Source organism: Empidonax traillii, unplaced genomic scaffold (genome assembly GCF_003031625.1).
Source record: "Empidonax traillii isolate 1590-97213 ecotype Southwest subspecies unplaced genomic scaffold, ASM303162v1 scaffold1216:size234177, whole genome shotgun sequence".
NCBI lineage: Eukaryota > Metazoa > Chordata > Aves > Passeriformes > Tyrannidae > Empidonax > Empidonax traillii.
In genome coordinates, this window is record NW_020956409.1 from 98572 (window position 1) to 125397 (window position 26826).

A 26826-nucleotide genomic window follows, 5' to 3' on the forward strand; every position below is an offset into this window, starting at 1 on the left:
GGACCGGGCTGGGTTCCTATGGCTTCGCAGGAGGAGGTCGGCCCCTCGGGCCAGCAAGGGGAAGGCATGGCCCCCGCCTTTGCACATCTCACTCAGAAGACTCCTCAGGGCCTGCAGCCCGAGGTAATGGGTAGGCGGTGGCTGTTCTGTGCGCCGGTGGTGCTGATATTTCAGGTGTACCCTGGTTTTCCCTGAAGGTGCAGTCAAAGTCAGTCTCGCAGTTGAGGGAGGCTCTCACAAACGCCACCGCCAGATAGTGCCGATTTCTTATTTTATTTTCTAAAGTCAGTGTCATTGGTTAGGGCTCTCACGGTGAAGCTGGTTGTGAGTCGAGTTCTGCTTGTGAATGCTCAGTTGAAGGCGCAAGCCAGGTTTGGGTGTGGCTGAGATGGTTTAAGCACCTTTCAGTGCTTGTCATTTCACAGGCTACCAGATGTTGACCGCCTGTCATAACTGTGTAGCTATTTCTTGACCTACCCCGATAAAAATGTTCTTGGTACTGTAATAAGTTTTCCTTGAGTCCAGTAATTTTGGCAGGAACTAACTTAAGCAGCAGTTAGAAGAATAGTAAAACTGAAAAAGGTGGAGGGATGGTAACTCTTGAAAGGAAATGTATGGAAGAGTTGGCAGCTGAATGCAACAGTCACGTAGACAGAAACTGCTATTGTCTGAGTAGTTACACAGCACTCTGATTTTTTTTGTTTGTTTGGGGGGATTTTTGTGGGTGGGTTGTTTGTTTTTCTTAGAAGTAGTTATTTGGGGCAAGGATATGAAAAATAAAGAAGTGCACCTATGAATTACAGCCTGTCATAGAATGGGACTTAGCAAAGCAGATGATGTACAGATGTCTTTGCAATACATAAATAAAGGAAAACATCTCAATGTCTTGGGTGTTCACTATTGTAATGTTAAATACATGAGGAATATCCAAATTCTCAAAATATGTATATGCCTTTAGAAGCAGCTTTTTTTAACTTCATAAAACATACTATTAAAGGGTGTGACTGAGTGAAAGAATGGAAAATGCTGAAGTCAGATGTGAAATGCTGCTTTCCCCTCAGTGCTTCCTGATGGGCAAGTTGAGGAAAAGTTTAGAGCACAGGGGTTGTCTCCTCATTCTTCCTTGTTTGTGCCATTGAGAGAAGACCTCGGAGCAGTTTTATTCTGAACTCTTGTAGAGTGCAGTTCCATTTGATGTGGAGCTCCACTGTGCTCACTGAGACTGGCAACACTAAGTGCAGTGAGGAATGCTGCATCAAAAAAGCTGTGACAAACTTTGCTGCAGTGTTTGTGATAATTTCAGTGATGTGCAGAACTACACTTTATGTCCTGAACTTGTTTAATAAGCAAGATTGTATTAGATGATGTTGAAGTTTTCTAAATTTATATACACTGACTTCTAAAAGAGCATTAGTAAAAAGGGCTTGTGTAGGCCATTTTTGGCCTTAGCTATGACTGAAGAGAAATAATAGAAGATGCTGAAGGTGAAAAAGATCAAAAACTGAGATAGTCTACAAGTAAAGGTTAATAACTAGACTAGCAGCAAAGAAAATAATTATGTCTGTCTACCACACTCTTGTGAGCTGACCATGGATTGCAGCCAGATGCTAAACCCAGTCACTCGCTGCCTCCCCATAACAGGACAGGGGCAGAAAAAGCTCATAGGTCAAGATAAAGACAGATCACATACCAGTTGCTGTCCTGGGCAGAATAGATCTGTCTTGGGAAAAATTAATTTAACTGACTGCCAGTTAAAACAGCTATGGATAGTGAGAAAGCCAAAAATTAAAACACTAGCTTCCCCAGCCACCCCTTTCTGCTACTGGTGGTTTCACCCCCCCTCAGAGCAGTGCTCAGAGGATCCCAGCCAGCACAGACCACCTCCTGCCTGCCCTTGTGTTTTTCAGGCTTGTGCCCTGCTCACCGAGAGCTCCTCGCCTCAGGGCTCCACCGAGGGCTCCTCTCCTCACGGAGAGCGGGCTCCACCGAGGGTCCTCAGGGCTCCTCTCCTCACGGAGAGTGGGCTCCACCGAGGGCTTCTCTCCTCACGGAGAGCGGGCTCCACCGAGGGCTTCTCTCCTCACGGAGAGCGGGCTCCACCGAGGGTCCTCAGGGCTCCTCTCCTCACAGAGAGTGGGCTCCACCGAGGGCTTCTCTCCTTCGGGCCGCAGTTCCTGACAATAAGGATTAAATTGTTCCCAGCCATAGTGGAGAAGGGATTTTAGTGGTGTTCATTTTCAAACGCACCTGCTGATAACAAGGACCTTTTAGCTTCTCCCTTTTTTTGGGATAGTTGCCTCAGAAGAAAAAACGTGCTGCAAAATTGTCGTGCAAGAAGAGGAGGGAAGAGACGCCGTGGAAGTTGCACCCTGCCCAGGAGAACAGCCTGAATTCCCCACAGAGCAGAGGTGAGATGTGCATACTTGTGAAGAGGGAAGGAGGTTTTAAGTGTGGAAGCAGAGAACCACTGCAAAGCACTTGTGGGTTGTGAGAATACTAATGGCATAGTCAAAGCTTTCTCTCTGGCCTTGGTGATGGGAGTAAAAGTACATAATGGACTAAGGGGTAGTCAAAAGTCAGGGCAGGCCAAGTACTACAAAATGAGAATGGGATTTAAGGTTGCTCATGTGTTTTAAATTTTTGGGATATTGTAGGTAATTGGATCATTAGGATTAGTATTGTAGAGCTTTGTTGTTTGGGGTTTTTTTAGTTCTCATTTCAGGTGCTTAAAATTTGCATAGAATTTTCTGGAAACTTTTGATGTAAATTGTAAGAGCAAAACTGATACCTAGCATGGAAGAAATCAACAGTTATATGTGACTGACAAGGTTTTAACTGTATAAACTGGTCTTGCTAATGCCACATTCAATTTAAATTTCTCTTTTAAGTGCTAGTTGATGATTTTTAAGTATCAGTCCTTATGCCTTGCTTTTTTGTACATGGCTGGGCAATGCTGAGGGAAGCTGGTGACCTCCATCCTGTGGGGGTTTTGCCATCATGTCTCCATGTTCATCTCTTAGCAAAAATGACCTCGCTGTCTGCTGTAGGCTTTTTGACTGCAGAAAAATATCACTACATAAAATCATTAAGGTTGGAAAAGACCTCCAAGGTCATCAAGTCTAACCTTTGACGTCATAACACCATGCCCTGGAGTCTAGAAACTTTCTTGTCAAAACTTGATCAAAAGTGGTGTCACAGCGTTACCCAGGCTTTAGAATTGCACTGCTTTTAATACACAGAAGTTTATGTTCCCAAGTAACTTGTGGAGTTAAACTGGTGTTTTTCCCTTAGTATTTAAGGGAATACCTTTCCCTGTTGCTGAGTATTTGCACTTTCTTTTACCTTCACAAGCAGTGATATTCACTGAATATGGTTACAACCAAAGTAGTCATTATTGCTTTTGTATCAAAGTACCATGCAAACAGGAAAAGCCTGGTTAGTATTCATAGCTGTATGGTTTTCGTCAGTTGTAAAAGCAGCAGAGAATCAGCTCAGGAAGGACAGCAGTCCCAGGGCTTGACTAGCAGTGCTTATGTAAGTGGTACAGAATCTTGTCATGTTGGTATCCTCCATGTCTGAATAACTTGTACTTTAGAAAATAATTTAATAACTGTTTAAAAAACAGATTTTAATTAGGCATATGCTGTAAAATAGGTCAAAATATTAGTTGCACCTAATGGGTAATAACTTTAATGCTTTTTAGTAAGTAGAGAAATAAACAGAAAAACTCTGGAACAACAAATGAGGGCAGCTTACATCTCAGCTATTGGCCAAGTAACTAGTTCATTGTGACGTATTACTGAATTTTTTTGGAAACATTTAAGAAGGTGTGGAACAAAGTTTTTTGTTTTGGAAGAGTAATACTAACTACAAATTAGTAGGAAAGAGCTGTGTAAGTAAATGGCAGGTAGTAAACTGAGTATATATATGTAGTTTATGAAGTTAACATTTTCTAAAAGGTGATTACTGGAATAATTCTGAAATTATGATAATTTCTGTCTCTGGTGCTTAGCTTTGGTCAAATTTAGTTAACAGTTCGACTGAAGTTGTGAGGACGTTTTCATTTTTTGCTCTTTCTTTATGCTGTATTGAAACTATTTGTATCTGTAAGTTGAAGTAAAATAGGCAGGCTTTACAGGAGATAAATGCAGTGTGGACTGAAACACGTCATCATAACAATTAGGTCTAAATTCTGTTCCCACCAGAAGGGCTCCACTACCATCTTCTGATTTGATGCTCTTCCCTAGTTTGTCAGAGAACTGGTTAATAGGCAAGTATGTGTTAACAATAACTGCAAAGCTGGAATTAAAGAAGGTAAAAACAGTTTAAAGAAAAAGCTGTAGAACTGCAGTTGTTTTGCTCTTTTATTTTTCTGTGTTACTTAAAACAATGTCCAGTAGCACTGTATCTTATTTTTTACAACAAAATATTTTCATGTCTTCATTTCATGTTTCTAACTGAAAGCTTCATACAACAGTCACCAAATGTCAACATCTAAGTCCTCATAATATCGTCATTCTGTAGTGCAGTTTTGTTTTAGACCATAGTTAGAGATACTACTCTATTCAACGTTGTCTTATTTTTTTGTAAGTGCAAAATGTTTTTAGGGGGGGGGGAATAAACATTTACAGTGTATTGGTAGCAGGGCCATGGTTCTAATGTAAAGAGTTAATACTGATGTTCATTCAATAACTAAAGAACCAAAAGTTTTACTTTTATACTTAATTTCTGTTTGCACATGATAATATATGCTATTTGAAATGGTCAGACTCAGTTGTATCAAAAAATCTCCAGAACAGTGGTATTTTTATTTAGTGGTAGATATTTGTTTCTTTAAGCTTGTTTTTGCAGGTGATAAACTGAACTACCTTATGATTTGGGTATATATTATAGACCTTTACAAATGCAGACAATTCTAAACAATTTTTTAGGGTCAAAAATTCAGATATCCATTAACCTTCTTAAAGAAAGGGAAAAATGAAAGTAATAAAAATACCCAACAATATATTTTAATGTAAGTAAATTCTTGAACATGGTATTTTTATACAAAGATATATTTTAATCATAGATGCTGTTCTATTCCTCAGTCAAATATTATGACAAATACAGGACACAAAACCATGGTATTGCAATGATTAGAACACCACTTCTCAATCTTTATAGAAAACCCCAACCCAAACACTAAAAAAACCCCACCCTAACAAAAAACAACCCCCTAAACCAAACACAAAAACCCAACCCCCAAACTCCAGACATCTATATCCTTAGCTGGTGTAAAGCAGCATAGCATCTTTGAAGTCACACAAACACAGCTGGCTGCTGAGAATCCAGCCCTGGAAATGTAGTGCACGGCAGCAGTCTGATGTGAGACAGGTATAGCCACAGGAGTTCCAAAGCACTCCAGCAGAGCAGGTTCAGACAAGTGCATTTCAGTGCACCCAGCATATTTCAAATGCTGTGCTAGTTATGTGCATTCAATTTTTGATAACATTTTTTTTCATAACAAGAACAGCAGAAACAACAGGAATTTTGAAAATAAAGATAGACTATTTAAATAGAGGATAAAAATCCTAACACTACTAGGTAGACATGTTAAATAAAAACTGTCTGTAGGTTTATAATAAATTAGAAATAACCTTTGGGTTTGAGTCTGATGCAGTATTTAAGGAGAAGTGATATAATTCAACGCCTGGATCTGTAGATCTACTGAAGTGCATTTCAAAGTACTGCAGTGATATGAAACTAAACCCTTTAACATAAATTATATGCTCTCTGTAAAATTATAAATTCATAGTAAGTAATTACGTTGGATCATAGGTAGTGAAGTGTTGGTAGACCAGGTAAATTGAATGTGTTGTTCGTTCATTTTCTGTGGAAGCAATTTCGCATTCGTGGGGCATAATTTCATGCTGGCACTTGTTAATGGATGGGTAATAAATCATGCCACAGAACTCCTTAGAAACACGAAGAAAAGGAAAGTGTAGTTCAATAAAAATGATAAAGTGCTTTAAATGATCATTTGTTGTGTACTACATGGTTTCTCGTGTTGTGGTAGACATCAAAACCAACTCAATGAAATACGGCAGTGCTCTAGAGTAAGTAAATCTGAGCCTGTTACTTACTATAGTCAGTATTTCCATGTATTTTCTGGTCTTGATGTTAGACTTAGTTTACTGTGAGGTCTGAGGAGAAGCTTATAGTACAGGCTGAAGTTGTACATACATAAAGATCACCATAAACATTCTCTACTTTGAAGTTTTCATTTGCAACAACGTGGATGTAAGAAGAAGGAAGCAAAAAGAGCAAACTGGAAACAGTTCAAATCCAGTGTGTGTGGCCAGTGGGCCTGAAATACACTGTTCAGTTTTGTAAGTCATAAGAGGATTGCTGGAAATGTATAGAAATCTGAGAATTTCTTCCAAGTTCATTGCATGATAGCTGCTATAATATGGATGCTTCTTCCATGGCTTCAATCCACCTAAAAAGAACAGAAAAGAAAAAGTGGTACATATAAAACTAGATACATTTTAAGAAGATATGTATTTTAAGAAAAAAGTATTTTAAGAACATAAAGCTTGAAGAAGACTATATTTTCCATCCCAGCTCTGATGAGGAACTATAGTTTTGTGATTAAAGCAGGGAGCTGAGTTACTAGGACTCTTGCTTTCTAATGCAATCTTGACCAGTAAATTATTGTAAAGTCTCAAAGACAGTATAAGTGCTGTCTTAGAATAGGAAACATGAAACCACTGAAGTATGTTTAAAAGCAACAAAACCTTGTATAAACACTCATTTCCTTTCCTGTGTGTCTGGAGGTGCTGGCATTTTTATTATAAATTTTGTGACTGTTTTATTATGTGGAAGCAGTAGCAATAGAATGGAGAAAAATAAGCAATTACTTGTTGATGAGAAAACTAAGATTGAACATATAAATTGAACATATAAATCAGAGAAGTTTCTGTACAATAATCACCTGTGACAGACTTCTAGACATGACTCTAGGGACTCTGTCTCCTCTTTACCCGTAGGAGGAAGCAAATTCTCCTTTCTGAAGGAAAGTAAAAGCACCAGGTAGATTTTTAATGTCACTCAGGCCAGTCACATGTAATTTGGCTTAATCAACACTCTGAAAGTTGCTTGCTTCCTCTGTCATGAAGGCATTCTGAACTGAAGGAGAGGGGAAAGCCCTACATAAGCTTTTGGACCTGTGCACTGGCTAGTGTGGAAGTCTACCCCCATACCTCTGTGCTGAATTGTTATCCTCTGCTCGGAAGCTATAAAAGAGAGTCTGCTTGTGGTAGAGATGAAAAACTGCATCCATGCTTCCATCCCCCTTTTCTGGGGCAATGGTGAAACCCAGCAAAGGCAAACTTTCTGTAGCAACTTTGTCCTGAAAGCAAAGAAGTAGTGAACCAAAATTTAGTGAGAAGGCTGAAAACCAAATGATACAACCCTGCTGTGACAAATGCAAAAGCAGTAGCTGAATGTTCTGCTGGACTCATGGCTCTTCCCTAAACAAGAGCAGCACCTGTACCACACATTTTTATCTAGTCTGAATACCGAACTTGACCACCTCTGCAAATCCAATTCTTTGTGATCATCCACATGGCCATGCAGGTCAAATTAGCCACTACATTGAAGGCTGTCTGACATAATGGTCCAGAAGGCAAATCAGAGATTACTTGAGAGTATGGGACAGTCCAGCAGCAGTTCTGAAAGCCTGAGACACACTCCCGGTTATGTTTCTTTCAGTAATTTTTTTTTACTGGGTGCAAATAGTAGTCTTTTTGGTGCCTTGTAATTTCGTTTCACAGCACCAGTGACTTTTTCAGAAATCTGCTTTTTCTCAAACAGCTCACTTGCTTTCCAAAAGGCTGGTTTAAAATTTCCTAGCTTGTAATGCAAATAATTGTTAATTTAGTCCCAAGAAGCTTCCACAAATTTTGCTTGCTAGACATGGCTTTGCAGAAGTCAAAGAAAACAATAAGCCTTAATTGAACTGCAGTTTAGCTGTTAGTGATAGCTGGAGTTTTATTCACTGTATTTAGGCAGTGATTATATGTGTATGTTGGCTTTGCCTGTGCTTTTAGAAGGTAACTTCTAGACTGGGAATGCAAAGTGTAATTAAGCATTGTTGCTTTTTCCCTACTGTTGAACCAGAAATGATCACTTTTAAGGTTAGGTGAGGTAAGGTAAATGTGTGGATACAGAATTTGATGATAATGGTCTAAACTGCTGGTCAAATCATGAACCCTTTTGTGCCTCAATCTCTTCACCCGTTTAAAGGGGATAACGTTGCTTCATGCAACCATCACATGATGTTTGCAAAGTATTCTGAGGGCTTAAAGTACCAAGTGTTGCTTTTACAAGTTTTTGCATTGTCCTTTTTTTCAGCAAAATTAATTTTTATGGTTTTGCTTATGGAATCTGTCCATTATAACCAAACTTTATATTACACTTACTTCAAGTTTATTTGTATTGCAGTTATTATAAAATAAGAAAAGGGATTGGGAGGGACAAAATACATAAAAATGATCTAATTGATACCCTGCCTCCTTGGCTGTAAGGAGGAGCTTACAGACCAACACAGCTGGCATTATTCTGACTTCTGCAGCCTGTCTCCTGTCTTTCCCTGTTGGTACCAGTAGGACAAGTGTCTTACTTATACTTGCAAAACTACAAGATTCTCCTCCCCACCAGAAGTGGATCGTAGCACCATCTATCCAAAAAATACCTGGCGGTTACCAAGTACACCAGAGAATGCTGAAGGATCTTGAAATCTTTAGGTGTAAATACTTATGCTAAGGTTCACTGTGGTTGACAATTTATAATAGCATGAACAGCAAGAAGTCAGATAATGAAGGGCAGTGTCTGAGGGCTGCCAAGGTTCAGCTAGGGCTGTGGTTGAGCTCCCTGGGGACTCAGTCTGTTAGGACCAGATCTTGGAAGGCAGATAGTTGTGAGAAACTACCATTTCTACCTTTCCCATTTTCTGGTTCTCCTGTAGAGAGTAAAGAAGGGATCTCAGATAAGAAACTAATTCAAGTCAAAGTGCACAATACCTCGTTTGCTATGTAGGTGTAGAGGACTTTGCCTTTGATAACAAACCAGCGTTTCTTCCAGTGTCTTTTGCCTCCCTTACATCTGCTGAGGTAACCGCTGATGGTAGCTCCCTCTCCTGAGGCTGCCACCTGGAGCAAGGTAGGAGAAATCAGGATTTGTAACAGCAAAGGCTTTTTCCCTCCTGATTATGTATGCTTGCATCACACCAGATAACCAGGTGAAACTGTAAGTAGACCATTAAAAGTATTGATACAGACAAATTATTAGCATGGTATTACGGTTCTTCTTAACTGTTTGAATCTTTATAGTTAAAATTTGTTCTCAGTAACTAATGGGAAATATGCAGTTGAGTTATTATTCAGGTCAGTAAGCTTACAGTTGTGTTCTGAAAAGCCAAACTCAACCCTTTTCCCAGATCTGGGATATTTTTGTACTTTAAAAGTACATGCTTCCAAAAGTGAATTACAGTCTTGTGGCTGAACACTTTCAAGACATGGGTATATTTAGGGCTTTGCTATGGGTTTATATTCATTTATATTAATCACCTAATGATGACTTGGTTTCATTTGTGAAATATTTCGAAGAAGAGTTGCCCTCTCACAGAAATATTTTGAGATCTAAGTACTTAATGTTCTTAAAAATCCAGATTTTGAGTAGCTGGAACTATACACATGCACGCACACAATGCAGTGTACATCACTATTTACAGCAGTAAACAGTACTGGATTTAGAAACAAAGAGCAGAGATTCAAAACCAGCTTTTGTAGCACTGACAGAAGGGAAAACCGAGCATTTATACAGCAGTGATTTGCAGCAGAACAGAAATGTTCCAAGACCTGGAGTAATGCTATTGTGAGATAGTTCATGTTAATAAACATGTGCTACCTCCATGTGGAGAGAAAGGTGATACTTTTTCCCCTCATGAGGTTTAAATTCTGCCTGCTGGCTCTTTCAATATTATATTTGTGTGTTTGTATTGTATGGTTGTATCTCTGGCACAGTTTCACAAACAAATCTCTTAAGGTTTGTTCAATGAGCAGCTTAGCTACCTAGAATACATCAAAATGATTGGTACATTGTTCCTGTAAAGAAAACTAATACAGCTTTAGAAATCGTGGCCCCATTGAAATTGGTGGGAATTCTGTTTACACTGGTAAGATTGTCAGTGTCTATGATCTGCTCTGTTGTTCTATCTAGTACCTTGAAAGTGTTTTTAGTTTTTTTTCAAGACTTCACAGGCTGATGAGCAAATTAAAAGTATCATACTCTAACTGGGTTTCTCATTGGGCTCAAGACACTTCTGTGGTATCTCCAGAGGTCAGAATATTTTTGTATTTTAAACACTACTGTGAAAAACAAAAAAATAATTGCATGATGAAAGTAAACCAAGGCATGTGCTGAGCCCACCTGCACACTGTATAAACATAGCTGCTGAAGTATGAGCACACAGTTCCTAGAGTCTCTTGCCTTTCTTAGGCAGCTTGGTCCTACCTCCATGAGAGCTGAAGGGATCTTCTTCTGTTTCTTAAAAGATGAATAATGAATATTGTGGAAAACAGAGGAGAAGGCACTGCTTGAACACCTGGATGAAGTTGGAGGGAAGTTCATGCTTAGTGGCCGCGCTGCAAGATTAAGAAAAATTAGAAGGGGAAGGGAGAAATAGATGAGTTGATACATATCAGGCTGTGTAAGAGACACACAATACACTAATGTAAATGACTAAGGAAAATGCAATGCCTCCTTCTCACCTAGTTTTTATTTTAGCCTTTCTTTCAAATCACCTCTTTAAGTCTGATCAGTGGATTCCATAGCACCCTTTTTTAATAACCTACAGTAGCTTGAAAGAAGCCTGCAAGAAAGCTGACAAAGCACAGCTTGTTTTCTTGTTATTTAAAATGAGCATTAAGCAAATGGCTTTGACATCTCCTCCATGTTCTGTAACACCTTTGCAGGATAGATTCACTAATGAGACATTCTTTCTGTATAAACTATTTTCTTTGAATTCTGCATGGGAGACAATTCTTCTGGCTCTGAAAATCTCCATTAACCCCACTTGTCTGAGTTCACATCTTCATGATTCCACTTCTGGCAACACACATTATTTGAAAGCTCTTAGTAAAAGATAGCATTGTTTTAGCGCAAGTCTGAATTTCTTGGACACAGAGTTGCTTGGAGATGCCTTTTTTTGGCTGTTGTGACAGCATCTGTTCATGTGTTTGCTTGGCTAGTGTGAATGTCTTCAGTCAAAAACCTAAACTTCAATTGTCCACACCTTTTTATTCTTGGCAATATAATATGCTTATTTTTACAGATTGTCTATATGAGTAGTAGTATAAGAAAATTATGTCCTGTTCACTCTCTGTTCATATATTTGTAACCTTTTGTCTTTGATTTGGATGTCTATTTAAATCAGAAAAGAGACTTACGTAGTAGGCTAATAATATAATTCTAGATAGGCAGTAGCTCTTCTGCTTTGAATTTATGCTTTCATCTGTAACCAGATTAACTCCATATGTAGAAAAGCTCTTAGCGACTCTGCACTTTATCTGAGGATTTCTTTTTGTAAAAGCTACAACATGGATGAGGACAGTGAAGAACCAAAAAGCCACTGTTTTACTTTAATGGATAATTAATTATAAATGACAGGGAAGAGTTATCACCTATAATTACATCACAGAATAAAATAGTTCATTAGAAGGAGCCTACAACAATCATCTAGTTCAACTGCCTGACCATTTCAGGGCTGCTCAAAAGTCAAATTGTGTTATTAAGGGCATTGTCCAAATGTCCTTTAAACACTGAGAGGCATAGGGAATTGACCACCTCTCTAGAAAGCCTGTTCCAATGTTTGGCCACCCTCTGGGAAAAGAAAGGTTTTCTCATGTCAAGTCAGAACCTCCCCTGATGAAGCTTTGAACCATTCTCATGTGTCTTGTCACTGCATCACACGGAGAAGAGATCAGCACCACTGTCTCCACGTCTCCTCCTCAGGAAGCTGCAGAGAGCAATGAGATCATCCCTCAGCCTCCTTATCTCCAGAGGAGACAAACCCAGAGTTCTCAGTTGCTCATCACACGACATAGTTTTTACCATTATTCTGGTATATTAAAAAGGTCAGGGAAGCCCTCCGAGAACCTGGCTTAGAATCATAGAAGATTTGGGTTGGAAGGGACCTTAAAACTCATCTCATTCCAGTCCCTGCCATGGGACACCTTCCACTATCCAGGTTGCTCCAAGCTTCATCCAACCTGGTCTTGAATACTGCTAGGGATGTGGCAGCCACAGCTTTTCTGGGCAACCTGTGCCAGGGCCTCACCACCCTCACAGGGAAGAATTTCTTCTGTATATCTAACCTAAATGTCCCCTCTTTCCATTTGAAAAAACAGTTTGCTAAACTTGATTTTATGGCTTGCTAAACAGTTTCAGCTGCTATAAAGCCTGACTCTCCCAAAACCTCAATACACATGCCTCAAGCTTGAGGCATATTTAACAAAATACAACATAGTAGGCAGGTCCTAAAGCCTCCTCATCATACAGGAAGGAAATAGATTTGTCAGTTTTGACAAGAATGAAGAAATCCTACCTCTTTTATTAAGTTCCACGTAGCAGCTATCACAGACTTTGGCTGCTTGATCTTTAAGGTACTTCATAGGGTACTTGTTTCTTGAACAATTTCGACATACAATCTGTTCCATCAAGAAGAGATGCACATAAATATAATTTCTATTTATAGATATGCACATACAAAAAAAATCCCCTAAGCTTGCTGGGAGGGGAAGATGGACAGTGGACCAGACATGGTTCTCTCATAAAAAACTGTGCCAGCCAGGGAAAGTCTGCTGACTGAAATATGATTGCTGTAGGTTTGCACTGTTGTAAGCTAAGCAGAACCGAACATGTATTTAGTTGCACACCATTGCTGTGTCCTTCTCCTCAGGAATTTATACCTTCCCTAGTAATGAATTGCAGAATGACACCTTTAAAATTATTTCTGTTTTCATAGCTTTGTTAGTAGCATTGTTTTCTTAAGCAAGCTTGCATGTTCCTGCAATCCCTGTTTAAGTACAGACTGATTTGCTCTGTGGAATTAAAAAAAAAAGATTAGGTAAATGTTTTTTTTTTTTTTTATACTAGCAAAAATCACTGGTAGTTTTATTAAAATTTAGAAAAAAAATAAGGTTAAAAGACAGTCATGGTTTAAAGCATGACTGCAGGTTTTTGTTTATAAACGAATCTCTAGAGTCAGGAATAAAGGGACAAACCCAAGAAAGCTTATGGATCCCCTTAGCTTTAGGGCAAAAGGCAACAGCTCTTCAATGGAGCACAGAAGAAACTTTCCCTTTGGTCACTGACCAAACCATGATCTACTGCTGAATTTCTTCACTTTTCTTGGAAGATAATTTTACCAGATGTTATCAGGGACAGGTCATGGAGTACATGTGCTACTGCTCTGTATAGGCCTGTATTTTTAGTGTATTGCTTCATTGTCTCCAGAGCTAGCTATATATCAGATATAATGGCTGCACCCAGCAATAATTATCCTGTCAGCCTTTAACTACCCACCTTCGGGAGGCTGTTTTACCCCTTAAGGCAAGGTAACTGTTGTTTCTTCTAGTGACATTAGGACCTAATTAGCTAATTTAGCAAAGCACAGAGGTTCTGTGAGAAGTCAAATTAAAGTCTTGATGTTACTACAAATTTGCAGAAGTTACAGCAGTAGCAGCTGGCATCCCAGAGGTGAAAATAAAGCCCCCCAGAAGCTTGTACAGCTCTTACCTTCCCACAGGCATGGCAGTGATGTCGCCTCAAAGTGAGGGTAAAGTCACAGCCACAGTTCATGCACATCATGACATGGGACACAGGTACCAAAGTAGGAGGCCTCTCTCCCAAGGGTATTCCAAGCCTTTCCCTTAGCTTAAAATCAAACAAAAATAAATGAAAAAGCATCTGCACTTTCAAAGTGCACTCAGTCAGCCCTGGTCCATCACATACAATTCTCCTCTCATTTCAATCTACCTTCTCCTGTTAAGATCCCCAAATTTCCTCATTCTTAATGCACTTTTAAGTGACATGCAACTGCTTCAGCACTGAAAGATTAGTACATGATGCTCTTAAAGCCAGAGTCACAACAAGTAAAATCCATGCAAATCTATTTTTGGTGAGACCCTGATACTCTTCCATGCCAGACAAGTATCTGATTAACTGCATATGAAAAGTGCAGGTAAGAACATGAGTCAAAGCTGTCTTTTTATTAGAAGCTTTTGAAATAATATCCATAAAAAGTTCTATAGCTTTCAGTCAAAATGTACCTGAGCTTTTTATGTCATTACACTTTGGGACAGTTCTGTGATGATGCAACAGAGAGTAAAGAAAACACAAAAACCAAAGATGAATTTACCCTCCCTTACTCCTACTCCAAATCTGATCCATGCTTTCCATGGCTGATCTGAATATATGTAAGGAGCTTTAGAAAAATGTATTCACTTCTCCCAATTGCAGTGGAATGCACTGCATCGCAGTATTGTTCAGGTGCCTTTGCTCAAGCCCAGGGAGCCATGGTCCCTGTGCAGCTGAACCCAATCTAATAAACTGTGCTGAGAAGCTATGTTACTTCAGGTTCAGCACCAAAATATTAGGGAGTCCCCCACTGTCAGATTACAGCTGCTCAGCATTTGGCACAAATACCACAGACTCTTGTGCTTTTGAAGGACTGTTTGTTAGGAAGGTGTCCTAGGTGGAAATTAGACTTCTGCAGACAAATAGGATCTAAAGACAGATTTCCTCCAAATTTTCTTTATGTGCACATTCAGGTTTACATCAGAAGCAGAGCTGGAAAGAAATTATTTTTTCATTTGTTGAAAAAGGATTTGGTTTAGATTGTTATACTGACTAATTTCTATTTTTTTCTTGTTAAATATTTGAAATTAGATTAGATACAGGCCAGGAAAAAAATCCTGTTTTGGTTTTGAATTAATTTTTTACTTTCTGAGGTCTTAAAAAATTTTAAGTTTAATCACAAACTGGTTGAGGTTGGAAGGGACCTCTGAAGGTCATCTGGTCCACCCACTCTGCTCAGGTAAGGTTATATAGCAGCAGTTGGCAAGGACTGTGTCCAGGTGTCCTTTGAACATTCCCAAGGATGGAGACTCCACAACCTCCCTGGGCAACCTGTGCCAGTGCTTGGTCACCCTCAGAGTGAAAAAGTGTTTGCTGCTGTTTGAAGGAACCTCCTGTGTTTCAGTCTGTGGCCACTGCCTCTGGTCCTATCACTGGGCACCCCTGAGAAGAGCCTGGCTCCATCTTCTTTGTACCCTCCAGCTACTTGTAGACATAGATGAGATCCTCCCTGAGCCTTCTCCAGGTTGAACATTCCCAGCATTCTCAGCCTTTCCTCACAGGAGAGATGCTCCAGTCCCTTACCATTTTTGTTGCCCTTTGCTGGGCTTTCCAGCATTTCCGTGTGTCATACTGAGGAGCCCAGCACTGGGCACAGCACTCCAGATGTGGCCTCACCAGCACTCTTTCTTATTTAGTAAAATTGGTGTTCTACATAAGCTAAAATAACATTTTTACTTTTTATCAGATGCATTCTTTGCCTTCTTACCTGAGAGTAGTACAACTGAAAATAATGAGATAATAATATACATAATTGTGCTGGTACAATTGCAAAATTGTACTGGGGTTCGCACCGGCAGTTACTTTATTGTGTGTATAACATTAGCGTAACTAAGGGTAATTTTGGGTTTGTTATATCTATCAAGTTTGTAGCTATATTTAATTAATCCAAATAGTTACTGGTTTGTCTTTCAGGACAATATAATCTTCCTTCAGAAGAACTAAGCAAAGGCCACAGAGTATAGAGTGTGATTAACATTTCAGAGGTAGCCTACAAGCCGTGATGAGTTTCATTGCTCAAGCCTGGCATACTGGTTTAAAAGAAAATAGAGTATCTGGCTACTAGGAATTCTGAATTTTATAACCCTCCTTCTTTCCTTTCTCTCTTTCCCTCCTTCCCTTTTCAAGCATTGAAAGACTTGGCCTCCTTTTACCTCTACACTGCTGTGGAAAGTCGAAGTGTTGTGAGCTTTGTAGTCATCTGGGATGTGTCTGCTGATGCAGTTGTACCAGTCATCCCTTTCTGAGCAAGAGCTGTGGAATGAAATACAACAGAGCAGTCAATGCCATGCACAGCAGGGACTGAAACAAGCTGGTCAGAGGAGAAAAGCTTTACTTTATGAATGTTTGCTTTCTTGCACTATTGCACTGAATCGACAGTTTTCTGACCAGGACCAAAATTGACTGTTGAAAACATATTCAGCACAATGAGTAGTGTAGCTCCATGGTTAGGACTGTGACTGAGAAGGAACTAATGTCCAGAAAATTTTTCAAAGTACTCTCTGATTTTGCTGTAAGCTGCTCAATCCTAGATCACAGAGGGCAATATGAATTGTCTCTTTTTGTCCTGTCAGCTCTAGCTTTTAGGCACTCTACTGCATGTAGCATTGGCATGGGTTTATGGCATGGTGTGCTTATGCTCATCTCTATAGAGGGATGCTCAGATGATCTGCAGAAGCCTGTCACCAACAGTGCAGATGTGAATACTTTCATTTTCCTCTAGGTCTATCCCAGCAACCTCCAGTCTCCTGGCAAGAGGCCAAGACAGCAATTTGGGAAGGAAGTTTTGCATTCCCTATAGTTGCAGGTACACATAGAGGCCAGTAGTTCTCCAGACTGGCCCCTAGATGCCTCCTTTGCACAAGGCAAACGAGCGAACACTTTTCATTTCCCTTCCAGTCGAGCTATCCCCAAAAAAGCAAAAGGGCTCTTAGTGCCTGTTCCTTCCCAGATGCATTCACTCTGTTACAGCCATGAGGTGTCCTGCTTATGTTAGCTGGTTTTTCTGCTGTGACTTCAAACTATGTGCTTCCTGCCCATCTGAAACTCTGCACAGTTCTAGCGGTTTCTAGCCTCAGTCGCAGGAGGGAAAATAGTGTGGTCTCCCTTCCCCAGATCATACCAGCTACTCACATTAAAGCTACCCACTAGACTTTGTTGTAAAATCTAGCAGTGGCATCATTGCCAGCTGCTGTTCAGCTGTGATTTCCTCACACTGTCCTCGTGAAGACCACCAAACAAGATGTCTGAGAACAATTTGTGTTTTGTGGTCTTAAAAAAAAAGGCACAAAGAGAGAGGAAGAGCCAGATTTTCTTGATGATCTTTGACTTGGCATCCCTCTGCACCATAAGCGTAAGCCTTGTCTCAAAAACATCAGCCTCTGCAAAATTTACCAAGCCCAGAGCAGAAACTCAGAGCTAGTGCATGTATTACATATAAGCTAACCTCTGGAAGCCAAGGGCCTGTGTTACAGGAGATCACCTCTGTCAAGACACACACTACTAGTCATAGAATCACAGAATGGTTTGGGTTGGAAGCAGCCTTGAAGATCATTGTGTTCCAAACCCCTGACATGGGCAGGGACACCTTCCACTAGACCATGCTGCTCAGAGCTCCATCCAGCTTGGCTTCATCTAGCTTAGTCATTCCTTATTACTACCAAAATTACTACCCATCAAATTACACTTTTTAAGAAACATGAAGATGTCTGTATCTTCCAGACAGATGATGTTCACAGCCAGGAGTCCTGGCTTAAACCTTTCTCTCGCTAATTCTTTCTTGGAAATTCTCTTCACTTGAGAATTAAGATATGATTAAAACAAAAAACAACCAAAAAACAAAGGAAACCATGGCCCATATAGTGATGTAAATTAAAGCCCCATTGAGAAAGACAGGTAAGAGGGGCAACCTACTATTAAAAGTCTCATATCTAACTGGCCCCTTTACCTCTTCTCCACTCCATTAAACATCTCTAGGCAGTAACTGCAGGTTATTAGTGACTACATTCGGGAATAACACCCATCTGCTGATGAGTAAGATAAATTATGTCAACTGGCACTGGCCTGTTCCTAGTTAGCTATTTGACTGGTTGCTTGAAGGCTCAGAGGAATTTTTGCTGAACCTCTGAGGCTCAGAGAAGCTCAGCCTGTGATTCACCATTGCTACATTTGGTCCTTGTGGGATTTTTGGGATGCATCTTTTCTTTACTGAGCTATCAGTTATCTATGTTGGCTAATATATTCTTCATTAAACAAATAGGGTCAAATTGTCACTGCAGTAGAGGACATCCACAGAACACAGAAATCGGGCTGAGATGGGACTTTGTCGCAGTGCTACCACTGTCACTCTAAATTAGCCTTTGAGGAGGTAACATTGACTGCTTTCTCCTAGTGCTCTGGTATTTTATATGAGCACCATGTGGTTATCCCTGTGTCCAAAAATATTTCTGAAATGCAAATGAAGATATAAGCCTTCTCCAAAAAGGTGCTGTGTTCAGATCTGTTAGCAGCTCCCTGCAAACCAATAACATGTCTCTTCAGGTGAACAAGATTTGTTTTCAGCAGAAAGTGGAAAGACTTTACAGTGCCATCTGTAACCACGGCTGACTTCTGAGCTTTGGTCGTCCTTAGTCTACTGCCTTTAGTCCTTGGTGCTCATGCTGTAATTCCTCAGTGCATTCACCTTGTCTCATACCAGTATAAAAGCACTGAGGCTGGTTCTGTGGTTGTTACCAAGCGGTTTTCAGTGCAGACTTGCAGCATCTTGGTGTGAGCAGTAAAATATACGGTCTTTAGGGATGCTTAAAGCTTTCTGGTACATTTCTGCCTTTGGTGCTTTTTTGTGAGTGTGGCAGGTCAAAGATGTTGTGCAATGGGGTTAGGAGGGCATGCTGGCCCACTGGTGTCTCAGCTCTGCCAGCCAGTACACAAAGGGAGAGGAAAAAATGTTTTGTGTGACTTCTGGTAGACCAGTCCCAGAATGAGCAGCACAAGGAAGGGAAAAGGAATCTGTCCCAGTCTCCATATGGCTGTTATGAGAAGGGCAACCTTAGTCTCAGGCCCTGGTCCTATCTACTACCAAATAAACATAGCTCATGGTGGCCTCACATGCTTTGTTTAGGCTAACTAAGCATGGACTTGATATGAGTACAAAAAGCAAAGAAACATGCTAACAATGCAAGCAAAGTGTCCCAAGCTGCTCACTAGGGATGCCAACTTAGTTGCCCTGGCTAAAGGGGATGTACAGCAGTTATTTCCCCTCTGCAGTACAGAAGAACTGTACACATCCTGCTTTTATAACTATCAGGTAACTCAAAATTACTGTGTGTATATTTTGAGGATTGATGAGTGTACAGGTCTAAGATAATCTCAGATATGGTTATGGTTATAAAAGGAAATGGACCAAAAGGCTTTGACAGATAGCTGAACATGGCCCACAGATGGTTAAGTGGAAGGATGAGAGTTCCAAATTCTGATTCTGAGTAGGAAAGTACCCTCCCTGTCTTTTTGTTGCACTGTGTAATTAAGGAAGTCTGCTGTGTTTCCAAACATTCTGTAGTTGGAGACTGTGGGAAAATCAGTGCTTAAAAGCACTGAAGACCTTGTCATTTGGAAGACTTACTTTTAATACTGCTGCTAGTGTGCTATGTCTTTTGTAATAAACTACACATGGAAATCAAGCCAGCCACCTTTCTGCAATAGCTGTAGGTAAATTTGCAGGATAGTTTTGGGCTAGAAGCATGAAAAATACTGATCAGAAGCTGACCTATAATCTCTTTCTGGCTTGTAATTCCAGGACAGAGATCTTGACTCCCAGGTGCAATCAGTACTAGCAGTACACAAATTCATTAGGGAGATTTCTTTTATTAGAAAAACCATGAGCTTGCCAGTAAGGTTTAATTCTGGCTTTGTCATTTAGGCACTATTAAATGCTTTTATATCTGTTGCATGGTATTACCTAATTACTATTTTTGCAGCCCCAGTGAGGTATGGTATGAGGTAACAAGGGAACTTGTAAGAGGGAGATACAACATACTCTTAGTGTCACAGGGAAAGTGTGTGAAAGATAATGGAAAGTACTCAGGTTTCTTAGTAACAAATGTTCTTCTCTTTCCTTTCTCTGTAAGATGTTATCGAGACCCAACTTCTAATCTCTGAGTACATTAATTGAATTAGTTACAGTTTATAAGCCTCACATTTATAATGACTGTTGGTTGTGTAATCAAGTACTCAGCCATCGTCTGTCACAATAGCAGACCGATACTGAGTTAAAAAAGAATAAGACACCATTTCAGTCTTGGGTATTGGTTGGACTAATCTAGAGATACAGCTCTAGAATGTAACACCCTCTGCCATGGCTGTTTGGGAACAATACCTTGCTGACAGGGTCAGGCAATGCTCATCATATTCAATCTTCAGGACGTTTTGGGCTTTTTCTGTCATTGAACGACTGACCTAGAAACAAATGCCGTGAACACGAGTGTGGACATGAGTTAAACTGTCTATAACCAGTACACCATACAAGTCTCAATGCATACAGATCTATGATGTCTAAGCCATCTTTGTCATATTTCAGTGTAAAGAGGTGAGCAGGTAGGGGTTTTTTGTTTTCTGTATCGCTGGTGTAATGAGGAATGCTCTCTATTTCAATTGGTGCTAAAGGAAAGAAATAATTTAATCCAGCCTATAAAGATAAGGATAAAGTATCTGTCGGGGTTCAGTTTTAATGTGACAAGCTTAGGAGATGTTTAGTCTGGCAAGTGTCAGAGCATTTTGGAAAAAGTTATGTCTATGCTTGTAATGAACAGAAATCTCTTTCTGACATGCAGACATTATACAGTGAAGCACTTCAGTTCAGGGAATGCCTGTCTGCAGCAAGGCTCTTTAGGAGCAAAAGAACCCAACAAACTTAAAAGCTACAGCTCATCTAAAATCTTTTCCTTGCCATCTAGTGTATTAGTTGCCTGCTAATAGCAGAAGTCATAGAGGAGAAACATAGCTTCATGATTTCATACACTTGTATTAAGAAGCATCATTATGACTTAATGTGACTCAGTGTTTCAAATATACCTTAACAAGTACCTGCTCTGCAACTCCTTTTCACTTAATGGTAAAATGTTTTGGCAATTCCTACACCAGATGGGATCCCTGAGTTAGTTTTAAACTATCAGGTCTCTGGGGTGATCAGCCTCCCACATTTTCACAATACCTTAAGTTTCCCCTGTCATTCCACTGGAATTAATGATTAGTAATTCTCATCTTGTCTGTTTTCTTGATCATCAGACTCCTGGCTTGTCACTTCAAATTCTCTTTCACGTAAATGCAACTTGGCGTATTAGCTATAGAACAGTTACGAAGGTTCTTGGCAGGAGGTGTGTCATGGATGGCTAGGTAAGAAGCAAAGACCCCTCCAGTCCGGTATCTCCTGTTGCACAGGAGATGGTGCCAATGGATGCTTAGGGAAAGTGTAAGGATACATAAGTTGTGTCTGCAATGTATACATTTTTTGAAGAAGAGACTGTGTTCATATCACTGCATGAAATCGCTCCCAATATACCTTTCCCCCAACCAAGCAAGTTGGTTACTTGCTTTCTGAACCCTTAATGCTTTTGATTACAACAGTTAAAAGGAACATGAAAACCAAGCTTGTGTAAATTTTGAGTAGCAGGAGTTTAAAACCAGGCAAACTAAGTTCTAGTGAATATGTTGAAGGGAATGATCATGCATTGGGTGGAGATATGAGGAGAGGAATGGACAAAATGAGATAAATTTCTTTCTGTTTCCAGTTTCATGATCAGATGGTAACTGTGATTTTGGCTTGTATTATTTATGCAGCCTGAGTAAGGTTGTCATACTAAGTCACAGACTTGTAGATAATATTTTTTTATATGATATGATATGATATTATATTATATTATATTATATTTGTTTTATATTACTCTTCCTTCTGTCTCCTGTAAGAGGCAAGGGAATCCCCTGATAACAGGTCCATCCCCTCTTTCCCCTTGCTGGATATGAGACATAAACCAGCAAAACACTAATAGCTCACTATAAAACTTTAATTTCAGCCTATAATACAGATGAGGCATTACCTTCATGCCTGACACAGCTAAGGTGTTTTTCAGTCGGTATTTGCCATCCTTCTGGGGATATGTGTACAGCAGAACATCATTCATCTATATGAAAAGAAAGACAAAATCAATAATTTGCAATATGGCTTGTAGGCCTGCCCATTACTCCTGAGGGGGATACGCAGAACAAGCAGTAACTCGGTGAACTGCTGAGACTGTTACTAAAGACAGGCCCAAGCCACACAGTTTAGATCAAGACCTGCATTTCCACAAAACTCTGAGGAGTCTGCATCCAGAACTTTGATTTCTTACCATTTTTGACTGTTGCTAATGGCTAACCAAGTAGAGAATCAGCTCTTTTTTATCCAGCATGGGTGAAAGAGCTATTTGTTTTAAAGGCAATGACATGTTCAAGTTGGGAAGGCAGCTTCCACGTTTACTACCTGGCAATACCAACTAACTGCCCCTTGTGAGGAAACTGAAGACCCTGCTGATGCCTCTCCTCAGTCTCCTATTCTCCAGGCTGAACAGACCAAGTGACCTCAGCTGCTCCTCCTACAGTTTCCCCTTAAGGCCCTTCACTATCTTCCTTGTCCTCCTTTGGATGCTCTCTAAGAGCTTAATATCTTTCTTATATTGCAGTGACCAAAACTGCCCCAATATTGGGTGAGGCCGCGCCAGGGCAGAGCAGAGCGGGACAATTCCCTTCCTGGCTCAGCCAGCTATGCTGGGCCTGATGGCCCCAGGACAGGGTTGGCCTTCCTGGCTGCCAGGGCACTGCTGACTCATGGCCAACTGGCCACCCACTAGGACCCCCAGGGCCCTTTCCTGGCACTGCTTTCTATCCTCTCATTCTCCAGTCTGCCCATCTGGATTGTTGCCCCATCCCAGGTGTAAAATCTGGCACTTTTCCTTGTTGAGCTTCCTATGGTTGGCGATTCCCAGCTCTCGGATCTGTCAGGGTCTCTCTGCAGGGCCTCCCTGCCTTCAAGGGACTCAACAGCTTCTCCCAGTTTTGTATAATCTGCAAACTTGCTATTATCCCTTCCAGTCCTGCGTCTTAAGTCGTTGATGAAGATGTTGAAGAGCACAGGGCCCAAGATGGAGCCCTGCAGCACTTGGACACTAAGCCTGAGCAAGTGAAATCCTAAGAGAGATGGGGTTTCTTGAACAGCAAACTCCATTTATTTTATGTATTGTAAAACTTGCATATTTCTTCAAAAAGCAGCTTTTTCTTTTATTACTGTTGATTAAGAAAGACACTGTGGTGCATACGGTTATCATGACAGCTCTGCTTAATATCCCAAGATTTTACTAAACATTAATTATGACTTTGCTTTATAAATGCCCATTGGAATTTTTTTCATCCTTCTGTTTTAGTCCACCAAAGTATTTAGCAGTGGACTGTGACTCAGAGATCCCACAATCCACAACTTGACACAGTAAAATTATGACAAATATTTCAAAGCTTGACGAAATAAAGGCTTTGCACTCGCTGCTGTCTCCTTTGCCACATTTATATAAGAGACCTGAGTGGTGACCATATGATTGGTATGGACAGAACTAGCATCAGTACCAGGGGTTTCATGCATCCTCCTGCTTTACACTGTACACTGTTCCCTGAAGCAGTGAGGACTTGATAAAAGCTGATCCTGGAGCCTCTCAGGAATCTGCAATAGAAGACATGGACTGCCAAAATCCTCGGGAGTTCCCACAAGTCTTTGGGCTTCAGACCCATTTCCTGTTTGCCAGAATACTTTTGAATAATTGGGATCCCTAGACTGCTCAGAATTTGATATTGGAGGACATATTCTGCGTTGCTCCATGCACACATGGTCCCCCAGATAACAGTTGACAACACAGAGAAAGAAGCATACATATGTTCTTTAATTCCCTTTTTTTCTGTTACTACTTTTTTTATAATTCCCTCTGTTGTGATAAGTACCCAGTAACTCTAGAGGTAACTGCAAGTTTTCTAACCTACAGTATCCAAATTTATTGATCCAAAGAAGTTTATGCCCTGCTGAACTGCTGGCATCCATAGGTAATGTACTTTCTGTCTAAAAGCTCCTACCACGTGTTTGGTTTTTCTGAATGTTTTAAAGGCTAGTTCATTATAATCCCTGTGTTCTTCTATTCAAGTCTGAGTTAAACATACCCCGAGTGTCAGTGGAGCAGCCTGAATATGTGCTGGAGTTGTGTTTTCCGAGCTCTGACTCCAAAGCCTCCTATACCCCAGCCCTGCCAGCTAGAGCATTAAACAGTCTCCCATTTGATAGCAGCTTCCTGCATCCCACTTGCAACACAAGCAGCCTTTGTAGAGAAATTCTTGGAAGGGTGAGATAAGAGACAGTGTCTGAGTTGCAAAGTTGCCCATACTGTGCTGCACAGAGGCCCCAACATCCTTGTAAACAGAGACTGAACTCAGGAAACAGATGCACAGCAAAACTCACCAAACATCCTGCCAGGAAACACCAGATTCAACAATACCATCAGCCTGCACAAAACAGACAGCTCAGCTAACCTTATGATACACACACCATACAGCCGCAGAAACACAGATCCGTCAAAAGCCCTTAAATGCGTGTTCTGCCCTCTCATGCCTGTATGGGCTGTGCACAGACATACTCCTTACGGGTGGAGATGTATTCAGAACACACTACCAAAACACATCCTGAAAGCACAGGCTGAGTAGGAGTCTGGCATGCACCCAATATTTAAGGCCTTTTCTATTTACAGCTTTAGTTTGGTGGACTCATCTCCTGTGATGCATAGAGGTTACATTCTCAGGGTTATCCTTCAGTGTGTACTCTTGCACTGAAATTGTCTCCAGGTCCTGGTCTTAATTTAACTTCAGTCAGAATAAGTTCACTGCTAAGAACTTCAGAAAATGCTCTTCATCTAAAAATCTGTTTTGGATAACTAAGGTAAATTCACTTATTTCTTCAAAGCTAAATCACACCTATACATGCTAGCTTCTGGTAAACTTTTTGAGTGACAGCTGACATGTGAAGCATCAGAATGTCAATTCTGAAAGATTCGGGTTCTTTATTAATACATAAACCTGAGTTTTGCCAGTGGCTTCAAAGGATTATGATATGGTCTTAACAAGATAAAGGCTTTAAATAAACATGCGTTTTAAGAGACAGTGTTTAGGAGATTATTCTAGTCTTGGAGTTTTGGAATAGGTTTTTCATCTACAGTGTCTCCAGGTATCAAAATCAAGACAGCACATGGATTGTGGGTTGGGGTAGATGCACTGGTAGAGGGAAGGATATTTTCATGCAGGCCTGGACTGTTGGAAAAAGGTTTCAGCAGTGGTGGTTGGTAGGGACTTAAAACCGATGCAGTAAACATGCTATATGCCAAGATGAAAATATGGTGACATAGCTATGCAGTACTTGTCTTGATGTATCCACAGGCTAAATAGTCCTTTAAGCAATGCAGGAGTGGTAGTGGCATAGTGGTGGTGACACCACAGAGAACCCATAGCATAACAGCAGTGACGAGTAGATAATGCAAAGCCATTCCAGTGTTAATGCAAGAATTACCATATTCCACAGTGACTTTCCTGCAAATTCACCATACCGGGAATTGCTCTGCAACCTGAGGAGCATTCATGGTGGAGGAGACTGGAGTAAAAAAAGTCACTGAACCCAAAGGTAGATATTTGCCAATAGGTTTCAAAGATCCAGTTATCCTTGCCCTGCCCCGACAGGAGATACAATACAGGAAGCCTGAAGTGATTGCAACTTTAGTGTGTCGGATCAGGAAAGATGCCAGGTTTATGTGTCTCTTGGTTTTTGAGAGTGACCACTATGTTATGATGGCAGTTACTAACATACTCAAAGACAAAAAGGTAACAACATCTTGGAATTTGGTCTCAGTTTTAGCTCCAAAATATTTTTGGAATACTAGCAAAGGCAAGTGTTCCAGAAGAGAGATCAGTAGGGATATAGTGGTCATCAGTAGACGTCAGTAGTGCTTAGAACACTGTTTCTTAAGACCAACTCCAGGAGATTCTGGCATAGCCATTTTCCCTTGGCCACAGCAAAGTTATGCTTTTGACATTTACTGCTGTTGCTACAGTCCATCAGTGTTCATAGAATCATAGAATCAGCTGGGTTGGAAAAGAGCTCCAAGATCATCAAGTCCGACCCTTGGTCCAACACTGCTGTGGTTCCCAGACCATGGCACTGAGTGCCACATCCAGTCTCATCTTAAAAACCTCCAGGGACGGAGAATCCACCACTTCCCTGGGCAGCCCATTCCAATGCCTGATTGCCCTCTCTATAAAAAGTTTTTCCCTAATATCCAACCTAAACCTCGCCTGGCACAGCTTAAGACCGTGCCCTCTTGTCTTACTGAGAGCTGCCTGGGAGAAGAGACAGACCCCCACCTGGCTACAACCTCCAGTCAGGGAGTTGCAGGGAGTGATGAGGTCCCCCCCGAGCCTCCTCTTCTCCAGGCTCAACAACCCCAGCTCCCTCAGCCTCTCCTCATAGGACTTGTGTTCGAGTCCCTTCACCAGCCTCGTTGCTCTTCTCTGCCCCTGCTCCAGCCCCTCCATGTCCTTCCTGACCTGAGGGCCCAGAGCTGGACACAGCAGTCCAGGGGTGGCCTCCCCAGCGCTGAGTGCAGGCCAAGAATCACTTCCCTGCTCCTGCTGCCACACTCTTCCTGAGCCAGGCCAGGATGCCATTGGCCTTCTTGGCCACCTGGGCACACTCTGGCTCATGTTCTCTCCCTTCTCCCAGCTCCCTTCCTGCCTGGCTGCTCTCCAGCCACTCTGTCCCCT

The 26826-nt window shown here is 40.9% G+C and overlaps 1 protein-coding gene across 3 annotated transcripts in view; it reads right to left on the reverse strand.

Moving 5' to 3' along the window:
- Positions 1 to 4352: 4352 nt before the first annotated feature.
- FGD5 (FYVE, RhoGEF and PH domain containing 5) overlaps positions 4353 to 26826 on the reverse strand; it is an 89677-nt gene continuing 67203 nt past the window's right edge. For all 3 annotated transcript variants that reach the window (XM_027905876.1, XM_027905877.1, XM_027905874.1), the window contains 9 exons: positions 22050 to 22133; positions 20333 to 20412; positions 16113 to 16212; positions 13840 to 13977; positions 12647 to 12749; positions 10555 to 10685; positions 9063 to 9191; positions 7242 to 7390; positions 4353 to 6478 (listed from right to left, as the gene is read on the reverse strand). In XM_027905876.1, coding sequence (XP_027761677.1) covers positions 6442 to 6478; positions 7242 to 7390; positions 9063 to 9191; positions 10555 to 10685; positions 12647 to 12749; positions 13840 to 13977; positions 16113 to 16212; positions 20333 to 20412; positions 22050 to 22133 — 951 coding nt within the window. In that variant the 3' untranslated portion in view covers positions 4353 to 6441. The remainder of the gene's footprint in view (positions 6479 to 7241; positions 7391 to 9062; positions 9192 to 10554; positions 10686 to 12646; positions 12750 to 13839; positions 13978 to 16112; positions 16213 to 20332; positions 20413 to 22049; positions 22134 to 26826) is intronic.